Source organism: Phalacrocorax carbo, chromosome 27, assembly GCF_963921805.1.
Source record: "Phalacrocorax carbo chromosome 27, bPhaCar2.1, whole genome shotgun sequence".
NCBI classification, from domain to species: domain Eukaryota; kingdom Metazoa; phylum Chordata; class Aves; order Suliformes; family Phalacrocoracidae; genus Phalacrocorax; species Phalacrocorax carbo.
The window spans coordinates 3,502,235-3,520,271 of record NC_087539.1 but is presented as its reverse complement, the minus strand read 5'-3'; the positions used below and the strand labels follow the sequence as shown (position 1 = coordinate 3,520,271).

The window sequence follows — 18,037 nt, the reverse complement described above, 5'->3', positions numbered from 1 at the left end:
TTGGAGAGAGCCCGACCCGAAGGTTGGGCTCTTTAACCCAGCCACATTCAGCAGAGCATCCTCCAGGTGGCCGTCTCACCCCCCCGGCTCTCCGAGAGGTATGCAGGCAGCAAAGGCACCTTCTGCCAAAGTGCTCCACGCTTCAGCCTGCCACCCTGGGGAGGTCACTCGGGAAGAGCCGCAGGGGGTTGAGCCCCCTCGGTGTCCCCTAGAGCTGGGCTGCATGTAGATGTAGGCCACACTCAGAGAACACCAACTTGCCGGGCTTTGTGGGATGCCTGTGACGCAACCGGGGCGGAGCTGCGTGGCCATTCCCGTGTCACCCTGATTATTGTTGCCAGGGGGTGTACGCGTGGGACCCACGCTAAGGGGGACGTGAAGATCCACATCTTCCCCCTAGTAATGCTCTAGGCTTCAGTCAAAGCCCACACCCGTCAGTTCCCCCCCGCAGACCCTGACCCCTCAGCTCCCCTCTTCAGACACATCGAATCCCTTCAGTTCCTCTCACGGTCCCTCCCTCCTTCTCCTCAGGTCCCCCCTGCACACCCTCCATTGCCTTCACTTCTCGGCAGGCACCCCATCATCTCAGTTCTCTCCAGACACCCCCAGCCCCCGCAGTTCCCCCTACCCAGACCCTCCTGATCCCGCCAGTTGCCCCCAGAAAGCCCGCTCCTTTCAGGTACCCCAGGTACCTAGTCCCCTCAAGGTCCTGCTTCCTCCAGAACCCCCCTGGCCCGGTCCCTGGCCAGGCCCCACACTCATGATGCTGGGCAAGTCAGCCTACTTGGGGTCAGGTGTGGCTGGGGGGCATTTTCGAGGGATTTGGGCAATGGGAGGGAGTTATTCTGCCTGCCACAGTCTGGGCGGAGGGCGATGGTGGGGAGCTGTTCCCACCAAACAGGGGGGAGGCTGAGGGTGGGGACTTGTTGCCTCCCCACCCGGGAGTGGTGACACCACAGAAGAACATAGCAAGGCAGCTGGGGACAATTCACAGGGAAAACTAAATCCAGCCGGTTGCACCGAGCACCGGCAAGGCCGGTTTGCTCCTTCCAGTGGTTCCTGCTGGAGATGGTTCCCGTTTCGGCCCGAGAGCGGTGCTGTAGCAGAGGTTTGCTCTCCCGCCAGCGAGCAAAGGCAGAAAGGCGTGCAAAGGAGCCTGAGCAGGGCTCAAATGCAGCAGAGGGGGGCGTGGGGGAGGGCAGCCAGGAGGGGGCGAGGCCGGTGTGACTGCCGCCGCTTCGGGGCCCGGGAGCACTGCCGACGGGGCGGGGCCGGCTGTGAGGAGCCATGATGGGTGTGTGAGCGGCCACGCCCCTTGCAGCAGGAGCTGCTTGCTCGTTGGTAGAGCAGAAGGCCGGAGGGCGCTGATTGGCTGCTGCACCCTATAGGAGGGTGGTTGAGCAGGGGTGGGCAGGTGGTGCTCGCTGGGGGTGTTGGGTGCAGAGGGTGGTCAGATGTGGGCCGTGTGCAGAGTTAGGCCTGAGGGTGCCCCTGCCTGGCGCCCCCCGGCCGGTGCCTGCGAGGCCGGAGAAGAGAGGGGGCACGAGGGAGAAGGCAGTGCCCGAGGGGAGCTGTGTGGGCCATAATGCGGAGGGGAGTGCACTCGTGAGAGTGCCCGGGTGCCTGGTGGCTGCTCCTGGCTGAGAGGAGCGCTTGCAGGTGACCAAGAGGTGTTTCTGCAGACCCTGAGCCCCTGCTCTCCTTTCCGCATGCAGGAGGAGAACCATCAGGGCACGCACGATGCCCCGCAGATGCTCAGCAGTAAGGCTGGTGTCCTCTCCTCTGCCCACGTCCCAGAGCTGCGCAGGCTGGTGATAGGGGGAAGGGGCTTTTAAGATGCAATACCAAAGGTTAACTGTTCCATCGCTGAATGCTTATCCAGCTGAAAGGTAATTGTTGCGGAACGCTTTTCTAGCCGCTGTGTAAAATAATTAGCAAGGAGGCCTGGAATCCACCAGCGAAGGAGCAATTCCTGATAAGGATAGAAAACTGTCTCAAGAACCAGCTAAAACCTACTTTGCAGTTTGGACAAGTGTCAAGAGGTGACTGAGTCTGCGCAAAACCAAAAGGTTACTAGCGGTGATGAAGAGGAGCCGTCAGCCTTCATCTTTACGTGCCCCGACGACCACCACGAGGAGGCACTGCGCAAGCGCAGTTGGGAAAGATCTACGGCAATAACTTTTTTTGGCTAATTTTAATACGAAGTGAGGAAATGTCATGCATATGTATAGGCGTATTGGGAAATCTTAGGTATATGTAATGCTTTACTGTATAAATGCAAGACAAACTATCACGGGGGCGTGCACGACTTGGGTGGGACTACCCCCCGTGCTGCCCAGCGCTGAATAAACATACCTGCTTTACAATCCTACAGATTGTGGAGTCTACTTTCTGCACGTCACTGGGGCTCAGCGGTTTGAAGGGACCGCTGGAGGTCATCTTGTCTCGTCGTATGTTTTCCTTCTTTTTCTGCTTATGGTTGACACCCCTGAAGAAACCTTTCTTGTTATTTTTCACATCTACAGCCAGTTTCAATTCGAGCTGGGCTTTTGCTTTTCTAACTGCATCTCTGCACACTCTGGCAATGCTCTTGTAGCTCTCAACGGATAATCCTCCACTTCTCCATCTCTGGTGTGCTTCCCTTTTGGATTTGAGAAGACCCAGGAGGTCATGGTTGAGCCAAGGGGGCCTCTTGCTCCGCTGACTTCCCTTTCCTTTGTAGGGGATAAACAGGTTTTGTGCTTCCAATAGAAAGTTCTTGAAGAATTCCCAGCTCTCGCTAGCTCCTTTGTATTCCATGGAAGCCTCCCACCGAATCCCTCCCAGCTGAGCCCTGAGTGCACTGAGGTTTGCTCTTCTAAGATCCAGAACCCTTGTCTTAGAGCTGACCTTCAGCACGCTCAGCAGGACCCCGAACTCCACACTATTGTGGTCCCTGCAGCCAAGGCTCTCACTAACCGAGATACTACAGAGCAGGTTTTCTCGGTTTGTGAATAACAAGACCAGCAGTACCTCATTCCTGGTTGGCACATCTAACGTTTGTATCAGGAAACAGCCCTCTATCCATTCCAGAAATTTGGTGGATGACATGCGAGCTGCTGTCTTGTTCTTCCAGCAGATGTCTGCGTAGTGGAAGTCACCCATCAGGACCAGGTTCCGTTGGCCAGAAGCTTCCTTTAGTGCCCCACTAAAGCTGAAACAAGTTCAAGACAGTGGACAAAGAAGCCCGATTACAGTTCATTATGATGATGCAAAAGAAATGCACCATGTTCCGGAAAGAGTGAAAAAGGATGGAGAACATCATGGGTGGGATACCTTACTTGGTGGTCACCGAGAGCAACAGGAACTTTGAATCTAGTGCTTCATCCAGTTGTGCTTTTATTAGCTCGCACATTATTATGTGTCTTACTTCTAATCACTCTGTATGTAAAGGTCAATGGGAGGGTCCCCTTTGCTCTTTCCATCTCCGGTCTCTTTGTGAGTCATTCTAGGTTGATTCTGACTCCACCACCAAAAAACAGAGGAGGATGTTGGGAGGAGTGATTTCTTGCCCCCAAAATGCAGGAGGGCCATGCCGGGGGTTGGTATTTTCCATCAGAACAGGGTTGGTAGCACGGGAAAAGATCACAGAAAGGGACCTGGGAAAGGGAGAGGGAAGTGCTGCGTGTTTGCAGTGAGCATGGGTCTGGAGCGGCCAGCACAAGGTGGGTCCGTGTGGGTCTCTGGGACACGTGCTCAGCAGCGGCAGTGCCCGTGGGGCAGCAGCCTTGCGTGTTTCGTGGAGGAGCTGCTGGTGGCGTTCCTGGGTGGGCGCTGAAGAGGAAGGAGCTGCCTGCGTCCTACTGGAAGTTGTGCTGGGGGCTGGAGCTGTACAGAAGCAGGAGAGGGGCCACGGGCAGCGGCTCCTGCCGACACAGCGAGGGCAGCCGTTTGTGCAGGGTTTGAAGCCACAGCGCTTGAACACCAGGAGCCGCTCCTCACCTAATAAGCTGCAGTTGCTCCTCGCTGCTTGCAAGTTGTGAGCAGCTCTGCACAGAATCTCTGCTGGCGCCTCAGTCAGGCCCCAGAGCGTCTGCTCTGCCAGCGATAAGTGGGTGCTGAGAGTGGTGCCCTGTTTCCCCGGTAACTGGGAAGGCTGGGCCCCACGTCAGTCCTGGTGCCAGCCCCAGGGAGGTGACGGCCGTGTCACAGTGGGCAGCTGTGGCCATCAGTGTCACCGTGCGCCTGTGACACGGGTGCCCGAGCGGGTATAAAGAGGGCTGCTCCCGGGGGCTGAGGAGCATCTGGAGCAGAAGCTCAGTGCTGCTGGGCAGGAGTTTGGAGGGTCCTCGCCAAGGTGCTGTCCTGTGTCTGCCGTGCAGTGGAAGGCTCCCGACGCAGGAGTGGAGGGTGAGGGTAGAGCATCCCCGTGGTCCCCACAGCCAGCGGCTGTGAGCAATGGGGGAAGGCAGCAAGCCTGGTCCGTAGCAGGGCAGGCGAGGAGGACGCCTGTGCTGCTGGGGTGCGTGGGAAGCCAAAGGAAAGGGGTGCCGGGGCAGGTGTGTTGAGACCTCACAGGGCAGGACGGTGACACTGGAGGTGTCGCAGAGGCCCCAGGGCAGGGCAGCCCTGCCAGCAGGAGGGGCCCACGGGCACCCAGCAAAGCAGGCCAGGGGAAGCTCCTTCTCTCCTCAGCGGTCCCTGATGCCCTCCACCACCTCCTGCCACGTGCTCAGCACACAGCTGGCGCAGGCCGAGCCGGGCACAGAACTAGTGCGCACGCGTGCACAGGACCGCTGCTTGGGGTGGGGGGTGCAGGTGGGAGTGTGCAGACGGCCGACGGTGCCCCTCTCTGGGGGAGGCTCCCATGCCAGCCCTCGGCAGCCCCGACTGTGCATGTGTGTGGCCGTGCCCGGTGCGTGAGAGAGCGTGGGTACTCCTGTGCTTGGGGAGCACAGGGTCGTGCGTGGCTGTGCCCACGCGCGTACGACTGCACCTGTGGCAGCACCCACGGTGCTGGGCACAGCTACAGGTGAGCAGGGTGGCGTGGCTGTGCTCAGCTGTGCGGGGGGTGCATTCCTCTAAGCGCACCCGCGTGTCCGTGTACGATTGTGTGTCTGGGTAGGGCAGCATCCCTGCCACTGTCCCTGCCGATAGGGCACGTGGCTCTGCCCCTCACACCCTGCTGCCTCCCGACGCGCAGGTGCAGCCATGCAGACCGAAGTGGCTAAGGAAGAGCTCCGCAAGCTCCGGGAGCGCCTGGTGCGCTGTTCTGCCGAGACCAAAAGGCACAAGGAGCTGCTGCAGTGCCTGGTAGGTGTGCAGTGCTGCCCTTGTCCCCAGGGGCTGCAGCTGCGAGCGCTGAGCCCCTGACCCTTCCTTTCCCCACGCAGGGGAAGAAGCAGCAGGAGCTGCAGGAAACCATGCAGGAGCTCAGCCAGAAGGTCAGTGTCCCCTCCTCTGCCCTGGCCCCAGCTGCGGCTCCTGTGGCTGTGCCAGGGGCTGAGTGCCTGTGTCCGGCTCCTCTTCCAGAACCGTGCTGTGGCGCAGTGTTTCGAGAACAACTGCCAGGAGCTGCAGCGGCTGGAGGGGCTGGTGGCCCAGATGAAGGTCAGCTCACAGAATCACAGGCTGGTTGAGGCTGGAAGGGGCCTCTGGAGATCATCTGGCCTTGTCCAATGGCCCTGCTGAAGCAGGGTCAGCGAGAGCCACCTGCTCGGGACCATGTCCAGATGTGGAGCGTGCCCAGAGCTGGGCCTGGGGGTCCCTCCCTCTGCCTGCCCCTCGCGCCTGCAGGGCCGGGGAAGGAAAGGGGACGCGAGGGCAAAGGCAGAGCCCGAGGGGGTCTGGGAGGGGATAATGCCAAGGGCAGTGCACTCGTGGCAGTGCCCGGGTGCCCTGATGGCAGCTCCTCTTCCCCTCCTCTCCTGCAGGCCCACGTCCAAGTGGCAATGATGGAAGCAGCCGCGAGCCTGCAAGTGGCGCAGAAGGTAGAGGGGAAAAGGAGGCGTGTGCTGAAAGGGTCAGGGAACGGGGTGCCAGTGCTGGGTCCACACAGCCCAGCAGCCACAGTCAGTGGTGTGGCTGGGGAGGAGATTTACTCCGGGATAGGGCATCCGTGATGGAGGGCTTGGGCCTCTGGACGTCCCCCAGGCTCCTGGCTGTGGCTGTGCTGCAGAGGGGAGCCTGATGTGGGTCGGCAGGCACAGCAGCATGGCTTTGGGAAGGGGGTGGGATGAGTGACCCTCCCTTGTGTGTCAGGGGAAGCCGCGTGTAACGGCCTGCCAGGCATGGGCTGGAGGGGGTTGCTGGATACTCTGGCACTGGGCCCCAGCTGGTGTCATGGGGGGCCTCCTCCACCCCCTGCCCCTCCTGGAGACAGACGTTCCTGTTCCCTCTTCCCTCCCAGCACGCCCTGGCCCTGCCCTCACCTCCCAGTGCCCTGGGGACTGACTGGGGGTGCCCTTTCACACCATGGCTCCCTGCAGTGTGTCCCGCTTGCTTTGCAGTGGCGTCAGTGCGCAGAACTGGTTACAGCTGTTAAGGAGCAGGTTGAGGTCATTAAGGTACTGAGGACAGGAGGGACGGGGGGGTCACATGCTTGTGGGGGGAAGGCCCCTCAGAGTGGGCATGGCACAGACTCCTCACCACATCCTCTGCTTGTCCAGCTGCTCAGGAACAAGCTCCAGCACCTCCAGGAGAGATGGGAATGCCTCCGAGACCCAACAGCTTTGTGAGTGGCAACGGGGCCCTGAGTGAAACCTGGGGCAGCGGGGTGGAGGGTGCTGAGCAGCTTTGGGCAGGTGTCTGCCACTGCAGACATCTTTCTGGCTCCTGTCCGCTCCTCCCGCCTGCTCTGGAGATCCCTTTGTCTTCTCCTGAGCGCCTCAAAAACTCTCTGAGCAACTCAGGACTTCTGGAAGCAGCTCTGCACAACTCTGGGCAGCTCCCAGGCTCTCCTCCATGCCCATAAGGCCTGGGGTGGGACAGGGTGGGGAGGTGGGTCCATGCAGTAAGGGCTTGCTAGGGTGCCCGGTGCCAGCCCCAGCAGAGGCTGGGCAGCACCCTAGCGGCCACCCGGGGGGGGTCACCATGCCGGCCAAGGTCTCTTCTCACAGCCCTGAACCCCACGGTGTCTGTAGCAGGAGGAAGACAGCACAGGCAGAGGGCACAGGGGAGTCGCTGATGCAGGAGATGGTGGCTGTGCGGCTGGTAGGACAGACAACCCCGCTGTGGGCCTTGGGGAGGGAAGGGTCTGCACAGTGCCCAGGGCACGGGGGAGCACTCATCTTAAGGAGGACAAGGGAGGGGATCTGAGCCCCCAAGCCTCGGCCGCCTCGCACACCCTAACACATCTCTCTGTGTGCCTTGGCCTGTAGGAGGAGCGGCGGGTGTCAAGGAGGCATCAGATCACCTCTTGGCTGCGGTGAGTTGCCCTGGGGGCTTGGGGTGCCGGGGCTCTTCCATGGGCAGTGGGATGCTCGTGCCAGTGGGCCAAGGGCATTATGCATCTCGGGAACTTGCCTGGGATGGAACGTTGCAGTATTTATTCTCTTCCTAGTGGGGGGGCACACAGGGAGGGATTTGGGGGCCCACGAGGGAGACGTTCATTAGAGCCGAGAGAGATGCCTGGGCCCCTCACTCCAGTCCTGAGCAGGGGCAGTGTTGCGCCCAGCATGGGGAAAGGTCCCACGGTGGCGTTCACGCTGGCTGGTTGGAAAGAGCTGAGACAAATTTGCCCCGGCTCTGCCTGACCCCTCTCCTGTCCCACAGGACACTTTTTCTGTTCCTTGCCTTCCTGGAGATCGCCATCATCATCCTAGTCCTGCTCTAGAGGGACATCCTGAACTGGGTCCTACCACTGAAGCTGGCAGACATGGACGCCTTTGGGAGCCGCCCAGGGAGGTCCCGGTACTTTTGAAATAAAACTCGAAAGATTAGAAGGAAATCTGTGATGGTAGGACAAGTGCGTGACCTTGTCAATCAACATCAGCTGACGGTTCAGAAGGAGGTGATGCTGCTGCTTTCCCTTCTGCCTGTGTGCCCCACGACCGCTCTGCCTCAGACCTGGCTCTTGCCCAGTGGGGAGGCAGGAGGCCGTTTCCACCATCCTGCACGAGCAGCTGCCCTCGCTGTGTCGGCAGGAGCCGCTGCCCGTGGCCCCTCTCCTGCTTCTGTAGAGCTCCAGCCCCCCAGCGAAACCTCCAGAGGACACAGGCAGCTCCTTCCTCTTCAGCCCCTGCACGGGGGCACCACCAGCCGCTCCTCCAAGAAACACACAAGGCTGCTGCCCCACGGGCACTGCCGTTGCTGAGCACGCGTCCCAGAGACCCACATGGACCCACCTCACACGTCCCCTTCATGCTCCACATCGAGCCTTTGCCCTCCACATCTCCAAGAGCCCCTCCTCGCTGGTGCAGATGAGCTCATGTGCTGGTTTTGGCTGAGAAGGGGTTAATTCTCCTCACTGTGGGGGTCGGCTACCTTTCCAGCTTCCCGCGCTCTGCCGCGTGGCGGGGGGGGGCTGGGAGGGGCAGGGCCATGGTGGGGACGGCTGACCCCGACTGGCCAATGGCAGGTTCATTCCATACCATGTGACACCATGACCAATATATTGAGGGGGGGGCAGTTGCAGCGCCAGCGCGGAGGCAGCGCGGCGTCGGGTCGGCGGGCGGCGAGCGGCTGCGGCGTGGGCAGTTTGTTCCGGCGGTTCGTTCCCCCTCTCCCCCCCCCCACCCCGGGGCTTTGCGCCTCTCGTTGTTCTCCTTTACATTGCATTTCTACTGTTGTTTTCTTTTAATTTTAATTGTTAAACTGTTCTTATCCCAACCCACGACGGTTAACCTTGTGATTCTCTCCCCCATCTACCGGTGGGGGAGTCAGCGAGCGACTGTGTGGGGCTGAGCTGCCGCTAAACCACGACAGCCCCCTAGCCAGGGCTTGCAGGCTGCGTGCTCCCACCGCCGACTGTCTCCCCTCCAGGCTCCCTGCCCCTCTGGGGTACACTGTGTGGGCCAGGCTCCCACAGACCCCCTGGGTGCCCTGGAGTCTCCCTGAGCTGCGAGGGGAACCTGCCCAGAGCAGGGAGTGGGGGGTGCCAGTGGGACCCTACTGCCGCCCTCTCCTTCGGAAAGGGAGCGCCCCTCGATGGGAGCATGGGTGGGAGCGGTTCACGGCGGTGTGGAGCGATGGCAGGGGCAGCCGCCGCTCTCACAGCGCCCTGGGCACGAGCAGCAGTGTCTGCGATGGGGGAAACTCTTCCCAAGCAGGGGGTGATGGCGGTGCTGGGACTGTGTGGGGTGGTGCAAGGGCTGGCAGAGAAAAGGGGGATTCCTCTTTCTGTGGGGACTGGGGGTGCACTGGAAGTGGGAGGGGGTGATGGGCATCCCTGCAGTGAAGGGACTGAAGTTGTCGCTGTCCCGGTGCAGGCCTTGGCTGGAGGGGACTGGGGAACCTGGGAACCCTGGGGAAGCCCAGCTCTCAGCTCTGGGGCAGTGGCGGGCTGAAAGGCTCCAAGCAGCGTTAGTGGGGGGGGCTGCCCCCAGCCGAGCCTGAGCCCCCATCTTTGCCCCCGCAGCATGAGTGCATCTCCCTCTGTGGGTTCCGTTTCCCCACAGCAGACCCCTTGGGTTGTGCTGGGCACAGGCACTGCAAGGGGCAGCTCCTGGAGCAGGAAGGAGCCGGCTGTCCCCCAGTCCCTGCGGGAAGCGGCCCCTTTCCCTGAGGGCAGGTCATGCCAATGCACAGGGCGCCGTGGCTGGAAGCAGAGCTGGGGCACTCGGGCAGGTGCCTGCCCCTGCCTGCGTCCCCGAGACAAGAGTCCCCAAAGGCCTGAGACCCTGGGGTGAATATTTTCCTTCCTGGGCAACTTGGTAGCAGCTTAAATTCAGAATTACTGATGGACCTGTCTTGTTTTCTCTCCCCTTCTTCCAGACTGACCAGTGCACGAAGCTGCAGGGATTCCTGGTCTTCCACAGCTTTGGGGGCGGCACCAGCTCCAGCTTTACCTCCCTGCTCATGGAGGCCCTCTGCCTCAAGGACAGCAAGATGTCCAGGCTGGAGTTTTCCATCTGCCGAGTCCTGCAGGCCTCCACAGCCGTGGTGCTGCCCTACAACTCCATCCTGAACACCCATTCGAGCCTGGCGCACTCATGGTGGACAACGAGGCCACAACAGGACGTTGAGAGGCTCACCTGCTGCAACCGTAGTAGGTTGATAGAGCAAATCGTGTCCTCAGTCACAGCCTCCCTGTACTTCGGTGGGGCGCTGAACGCTGGCTGAGCCAAGTGAGCGATCCTGGGCGAGGATGAACGAGCAGACAGGGAAGGGTGACGTTGTAGAGGGTGCCGGCCACAGGCTGCCTGAGCAGGGAGAACAAGCGGGTGAGGCCATCGACAGACAGGTTGGAGCAGCCCCATGTCCACAGGAACCGGGTCCTCATGGGGGGCTTCAGAGAGCCCTGCTGGAGGGGCAGCACAGCGGGACAACAAGCAGTCCAGGAGGCCCCTCAGAGCGTCGATGAGAACATCCTCCTCCAAGTGACCGAGGAGCCAACGAGGAGGAGAGGAGCTCTGCTGAGCTCATCTGCACCAGCGAGGAGGGGCTCTTGGAGATGTGGAGGGCAAAGGCTCGATGTGGAGCATGAAGGGGACGTGTGAGGTGGGTCCATGTGGGTCTCTGGGACACGTGCTCAGCAACGGCAGTGCCCGTGGGGCAGCAGCCTTGTGTGTTAAGAAACACACATCCTGCACGAGCGGCTGCCCTCGCTGTGTCGGCAGGAGCCGCTGCCCGTGGCCCCTCTCCTGCTTCTGTAGAGCTCCAGACCCCAGCGAAACCTCCAGAGGACACAGGCAGCTCCTTCCTCTTCAGCCCCTGCACGGGGGCACCACCACCAGCTCCTCCACGAAACACGCAAGGCTGCTGCCCCACGGGCACTGCCGCTGCTGAGCACGTGTCCCAGAGACCCACACGGACCCACCTCGTGCTGGCCGCTCCAGACCCATGCTCACTGCAAACACGCAGCACTTCCCTCTCCCTTTCCCAGGTCCCTTTCTGTGATCTTTTCCTGTGCTACCAACCCTGTTCTGATGGAAAATACCAACCCCCTCCATGGCCCTCCTGCATTTTGGGGGCAAGAAATCACTCCTCCCAACATCCTCCTCTGTTTTTTGGTGGTGGAGTCAGAATCAACCTAGAATGACTCACAAAGAGACCGGAGATGGAAAGAGCAAAGGGGACCCTCCCATTGACCTTTACATACAGAGTGATTAGAAGTAAGACACATAATAATGTGCGAGCTAATAAAAGCACAACTGGATGAAGCACTAGATTCAAAGTTCCTGTTGCTCTCGGTGACCACCAAGTAAGGTATCCCACCCATGATGTTCTCCATCCTTTTTCACTCTTTCCGGAACATGGTGCATTTCTTTTGCATCATCATAATGAACTGTAATCGGGCTTCTTTGTCCACTGTCTTGAACTTGTTTCAGCTTTAGTGGGGCACTAAAGGAAGCTTCTGGCCAAAGGAACCTGGTCCTGATGGGTGACTTCCACTACGCAGACATCTGCTGGAAGAACAAGACAGCAGCTCGCATGTCATCCACCAAATTTCTGGAATGGATAGAGGGCTGTTTCCTGATACAAATGTTAGATGTGCCAACCAGGAATGAGGTACTGCTGGTCTTGTTATTCACAAACCGAGAAAACCTGCTCTGTAGTATCTCGGTTAGTGAGAGCCTTGGCTGCAGGGACCACAATAGTGTGGAGTTCGGGGTCCTGCTGAGCGTGCTGAAGGTCAGCTCTAAGACAAGGGTTCTGGATCTTAGAATCCTTAGAAGAGCAAACCTCAGTGCACTCAGGGCTCAGCTGGGAGGGATTCGGTGGGAGGCTTCCATGGAATACAAAGGAGCTAGCGAGAGCTGGGAATTCTTCAAGAACTTTCTATTGGAAGCACAAAACCTGTTTATCCCCTACAAAGGAAAGGGAAGTCAGCGGAGCAAGAGGCCCCCTTGGCTCAACCATGACCTCCTGGGTCTTCTCAAATCCAAAAGGGAAGCACACCAGAGATGGAGAAGTGGAGGATTATCCGTCGAGAGCTACAAGAGCATTGCCAGAGTGTGCAGAGATGCAGTTAGAAAAGCAAAAGCCCAGCTCGAATTGAAACTGGCTGTAGATGTGAAAAATAACAAGAAAGGTTTCTTCAGGGGTATCAACCATAAGCAGGAAAAGAAGGAAAACATAGGCCCACTCTTAAATGGCAAAGGAGAGTCAATCACCAATGAGGCAGAAAAGGCAGAGGTCCTCAACAATTTCTTCACCTCTGTCTTTACCAGCACTGCCGCGTCCCAGGCTTTGGGAACAAAATTGCCAGTTGATCCAAACACCGACCCACCAACAGTGAAGGAATAGTTAGTACATGCATTACTACAGGAGCTTGACCCCTACAAATCCATGGGCCCTGACCCATCCACCCAAGGGTGTTGAGAGAGCTGGCTGACACCATCGCAAGGCCACTCTCCGTAATCTTTGAGAAGTCGTGGAGAACGGGGGATGTCCCAGAGGACTGGAGGAAGGCAAATGTTACCCCTATCTACAAGAAAGGCTCGCGGGAGGGTCCAGGCTACTATAGGCCCATCAGCCTTACTTCAATCCCTGGGAAAGTTATGGAATGAATCCTCCTGGGGGCCGTCACAAGTCAAATGAAGCACGTTGACTGGGAAAAGTTAACATGAGTTCGCTAAAGGCAGATCGTGCTTGACAAACCTGGTGGCCTTCTATGACAGAGTGACTTGCCTGGTTGACATGGGGCAGGCGGTGGACATTGTCTGCCTGGACTTCTCCAAGGCGTTTGATACGGTCCCCCACAGTCTCCTCCTGGAGAAATTAAAGCGTTAAGGCCCAGACAAGGGGTCTGTGCAGTGGGTGGGGACCTGGCTGACAGGCCGCACCCAAAGGGTGCTGGTAAATAGCTCCTTTTCCAAGTGGTGACCTGCCACTAGTGGGGCCCCCCAGGGATCGATATTGGGCCCAATGTTATTCAATATCTTCCTGAGTGATCTGGATAACGGGATCCAGTGTAGCCTGATGAAGTTTGCGGATGACACCAAGTTGAGTGGGGAAGTAGACGCTCCAGAAGGGAGAGCTGCTCTGCAGGGAGGTCTGGGTAGGCTGGAAGAGTGGGCCAGCAGGAACCTTATGAAGTTCAACAAGGAGGAGTGTAAGATCATGCACCTGGGAAAACATAATCCGGGAGTGCGGCACAGACTGGGATCCACCTGGCTGGAGGGCAGCTCTGTGGAAAGGGCCCTGGGGGTCCTGGTGGACGGGAGCCTCAACATGAGGGAACAGTGGCTGCTGCGGCCAAGAAGGCCAACGGGATGCTGGGCTGCATCAAAAAGGGCATCGCCAGCAGAGAGAAAGAAGTCATTATCCCGCTCTGCTCAGCGCTGGTCAGGCCACACCTGGAGCACTGTGTGCAGTTCTGGTCCCCGCTGTACAAAAAGGATGTGGCCAGGCTGGAAGGGGCCCAGAGAAGGGCCACCAGGATGATCACAGGACTGGGAAGCTGCGATACGAGGACAGGCTGGGAGAGCTGGGTTTGTTCAGCCTTGAGAAAAGGAGGCTCAGAGGGGATCTCATCACCACGTACCAGTACTTAAGGGGTAGCAACAAAGAAGACGGAGACTCCCTTTTCACACGGAGTCCCATGGAGAGGACAAGGGGGATGGACACAAGTTGCTCTTGGGGAGATGCCGATTGGACACGAGAGGGAAGTGTTTCACAGTGAGGACCGTCACCATTGGAGTAATCTCCCCAGGGAAGTGGCTGACTCGGCCTCGTTGGGCACCTTCAAGAGTTGTCTGGGCAGGGTGCTGGGCCGTCTTATCTAGACTGCGCTCTTCCTAGAAAGGTTGGACTAGATGATCCCTGAGGTCCCTTCCAACGTGGGATTCTGTGATTCTGTGAATCAGTAGAGATGACCATGCTGCAATTGCTTTCTTACCAACGTAAGGTTTGTTCCAATGGGTGTAGGGAACAAATCTTGGTACCATGTCCAGTTAGACCGTAGTAAATGCTGAGACCTGACAGGAGCTGAATAGTTAAAGCGCATGCCAGAATTTTGGCAAAATCACGGATACAGCTATTTGAGTGATTGCTTTATCTGCAGTAACATTGCTGAGAAATATACCCTCACAAAGGGTTCTCACCCAAGCACATCCGTTCCCAATACACACCGGTACAGTTTCAGAGGTTTTGTTGGGATGCATCTCAAAATGGCAACTACTTTCTTCGGCGTCAAGGAAAACACTGCGCTCTGAGCAAGAGAGCGACCCCGTTCCAGTTGGTTGCTGGTTGCTCCCACGGGTCTCATCCTAGCAATCTTGTAGCCGGTGCACACACCCATGGTCTCCGGTGAAAATGAGGCGCAGAGGCGGAGAGAGCGTTCGGGTGTTTGGGAGGCTGGGCAGGCACAGAGCCCCAGTGGGTTTTTCCTGCTAGCTTTTAGCAGGCAGTGCTTGGAGCCAGGCGCTGCTGCCTGCCACGGGGGGGCCTGCACACCCTCAGCCTGCAAGCAGAGCGTTCCACGGGGCCCTGTCGGGGGTGTCCGATCCCAGGTTCTGCATCCCCCCCTGCTCTGAACCCGCCATGACTCCCCCCGCCTCCCCGAGAGCCCACCACGCCCAGTGCCCGGAACCAGCGACTCTGTGACATCAGCCCCAGGGCCGAGGGCTCCGCAGGCAGCGCGAGCACTGCGGGCACTACGTCGCCTGCTGCACTGGTGGCGACGAGCCCTCCGGTCTTGCAGCTGCCACGTGACGCTGTCGGCAATGACTTTGCTGGCCGTCCTGGTCCTGCTGGCCGTGTGCTGGCCTGTGTACGGCACATGGGACAACTGTGGGTAAGTGGCCCGAGGCTCGGGGAGGGAGCTGGGGCACCCCTTAGGGCGTTCACCGGAGGGTGCCCGCTTGTCCTCTGTGACCGCCCCACAGCTTCCCGAGCCCTATGTGGGAGCCTCCTTTCCTCGCCGGCACCCAGGCTGCTGGCACAACTCGCCTACAGGGCTACAACAGGAACTGGGGCGGACGGACTTACGCCCCACGGTGTTCCCTGGCCCTGCTGGCCATGCAGCGCCTTGTGGGGAGGGAAGACGGCTGACATTCAGCCTCAACAGCAGCCAGCCAGCCAGCCAGCACGACAGTAAGGAGTTTCTGGTTACAGAGGGACCTGCGGGCTCCGGCCCATGGCTTCTCACTACGGCACGTTGCGCGTCGTGGGCGGCACAGATGCCCAGCCAGGGGCCTGGCCCTGGATCGTCAGCATCCAGGATCCTGGGAAAACAGGCACGGGGCATATATGCGGAGGGTCCCTCATCAGCCCACAGTGGGTCCTCACAGCAGCCCACTGCTTCATCAAGGCTAGGTAAGGAGGACCAGGCAACGGGGACATCCCCACACCACCGGCAGGTACCACATCCGCAGCACCACGTGCTACTCCCATCCCGCTTCCTTGCAGTACGCCCAGTGCCTGGGCACTGCAGAGCCCTCCTGAGACGCTGCTCAGGACAAGGCTGGGCTCGTGCCGCTGCTTCCTAGCAGCCTCCAGCTCGACGTTCCTGCAGCCTAAGGCGTGCTAGGGCAGTCGCACCCTCCGTAGCGCTGCTTCCCGCTCTCCCCGGGCAAGCAGAAGGCAGGGAGCTGCTGGACTGCTGCAGCACGTGGCTCTGCTCCCCTCACCTCTCTCTCCATCTGCCTTCCAGGCACATCACCATGTGGCGCGTGGTGATCGGGGCCACTCGGTTGACTCAGCTGGGCCCCGAGGCCCAAGTGCGCAATATTAAGCGGCTCCTGGCTCACGAACACTACACTAGTATCTCGGAGAGGAACGACATTGCGTTGCTGGAATTGGACCAGCCTGTCCAGTGCAGCTCCTACATACAGCTTGCCTGCGTGCCTGACGCCTCGCTGAGAGTGTCAGAGATGACAGCCTGCTACATCAGTGGTTGGGGTTCCACGACTGCAAGATGTGAGTTCCCAACGAGTACTCGTGTCCTGAGGGCAGGCTTGGCACGCTGGGGAGACTGGGCTTGGGCTTCCGGGCAGCAGAGGCGAAAGCCGGAGTCAGGCTGTGGGGACGTACGCCTAGAGAGAGGCGGGCCTGACCCTTTACCCAAAGCAAGACCGAAGGGACACAGCGGTACGATGCCTCTCAGGATGCAAAGCCAAGCCCTAGGGAAGGGGTTCACCCCGAGAGGGGGGGAGAACTGGCAGCCAGCTGCTGGGTCTTAATTCCTTTCTGTGCTCACAGCTGGAGGCTCGACTGATGTCCTGCAGGAGGCCAAGGTCCACCTCATCGACGTCAACCTCTGCAACAGCAGCTGGTGGTACAGAGGGGCCATCCACAGCCACAACTTGTGTGCCGGCTATGCGCAGGGCGGCATCGACACCTGCCAGGTGGGAGCGCGCTACAAGTCAAGCCCCAGCAGCACAGGCAGCCCTGGCACCACCGCCCAGGCGTACCCTGGCGTGCGCGTTGCTTGCCAGGTCACCCTCCCACCACTCTTGGGGCTGGCGCTCACCTCCCCTTCCCCAGCTGCACGTCCCTGCCCAGTGCCCGCCTTGTCCCGGAGGCCTGCGACTCTGCCCAGAAAGCCCAGCCAATGCTCTTGGCAGATCCCGGTCCTGCAACAGCCGCCTGCCACATACCCAGCATCAGAGTGGAGAGATGAGATGAGAGCCCTGCCTTGCAGGCCCATCGCCCCTTCCTAGAAAAGCTTCTCTAGGCTCCAGCGCCTCAGCAGAGCCGTGCTCTGCGCTGAATACAGCTCCGGCAGGTGCTGAGAGACAGGAGGAGACAGCCACAGTGCTGGCAGAGGCCACCCAACACCACCCTAAGCCGCTCTTAATCCTCCGCTGCAGGGTGACAGCGGTGGTCCTCTCGTCTGCAAAGACAACAACGCGGACTACTTCTGGCTTGTCGGAGTGACGAGCTGGGGGAAAGGCTGTGCCAGAGCAAAACAGCCCGGAGTCTACACCTCCACTCAGCACTTTTACGACTGGATCTCGGTGCAGATGGGCCTGCGCCCAGCAGTAACGGCTACTCCAGCGCCACGGCCAGGCTTCACCTCAACCCCCTTTCAGAGGCCGAGGCCAACACCAACGCAACCGGGCAGGTTTGCGCCCTGCCCGTTTCCACGCCAGAAGCTGGTGGAATTCTTTAATGTGCTGCAGGAGCTCCTGCAGGTCCTGAGGGGAAAAAGGGCTTGAGCAGCAGCACGAAGAGCACGCAGCGCAGGCTGCGGTGTACCACGACCATTTCCCCCTGGGGCAACGCCTGCTGCTGCAACGGCCGCCTCCGTGTCTAAGGCCTGCTCTGTCCTGCCCGTGCTCCTCGAGTGCCCGCAAACGCTGAAGGTGACTTAGTTCTGGAAATAAAGTTGCCAGTTTTCACAGACAAGCACGCTTCGGTCCAATTCAGCTCCTGCGCAAGGCAAGGACTTCCATGGCCGGCACCTGCAAAGGGAGGCTGCAGGCAGCCGCGCAGGGCACAAAGGGGCTCAGAAACTCACTCAAAAGGGCCGAAAGCGTGCCTGGTCTGAGAGGAGGGTGCTCAGCGCCACCGTGGGATTGTTATCCCAAAAAGCGCATTCGTTTGCCCGGTGTGCAAAACGCAATGTCCTGGCACGGCCCCGGCTGCTCCCTGCCAGCTTCTCCAGCCGCTCGCAGGTTTGCCCTCCGAGGGCAAAGGCCCTGTCGCGTGGAGGCTGGAGCCACCCGACCTGCCAAGCCCTGAACGCGGCGCCGCTGCACGCAGCCGCTCCAAGGGTGCAGCTGAAGCACGTGGGTCACTGCCTGCCTGCCCCCTGCCCCCACCCCTTCCTCCTGCTGTCCCCCCGCGTGCCGCAGCTGCGCTCTGAGCAAGAGGGAGACCCCATTGCTCTTGGGAGCCCGCAAGCCCAGTGCCTGCGGGGGCTAGAGCAGAGGGCTGCTCTTTATGTTTCCCCTTCCTGGGCTGTGGTTCCGCCTCGGGGCTGGATGCTGGATCCCGTTGGGGATGGATG

At 59.7% G+C, this 18,037-nt stretch overlaps 2 protein-coding genes across 3 annotated transcripts in view; one reads left to right on the top strand and one right to left on the bottom strand.

Annotated features, from left to right (window-relative positions):
• The window catches only part of LOC135317799 (tubulin alpha-1C chain-like), an 887,270-nt gene that overhangs the window by 737,721 nt on the left and 131,512 nt on the right, over positions 1–18,037 (bottom strand). The window lies entirely within an intron of this gene.
• LOC135317800 (acrosin-like) lies at positions 14,627–17,243 on the top strand. Its single transcript, XM_064474235.1, has 5 exons — positions 14,627–14,878; positions 15,199–15,399; positions 15,737–16,002; positions 16,285–16,430; positions 16,896–17,243. The coding sequence occupies exons 1-5, from the start codon at positions 14,808–14,810 to the stop codon at positions 17,241–17,243; spliced, it is 1,032 nt and encodes a 343-aa protein (XP_064330305.1). The 5' UTR covers positions 14,627–14,807.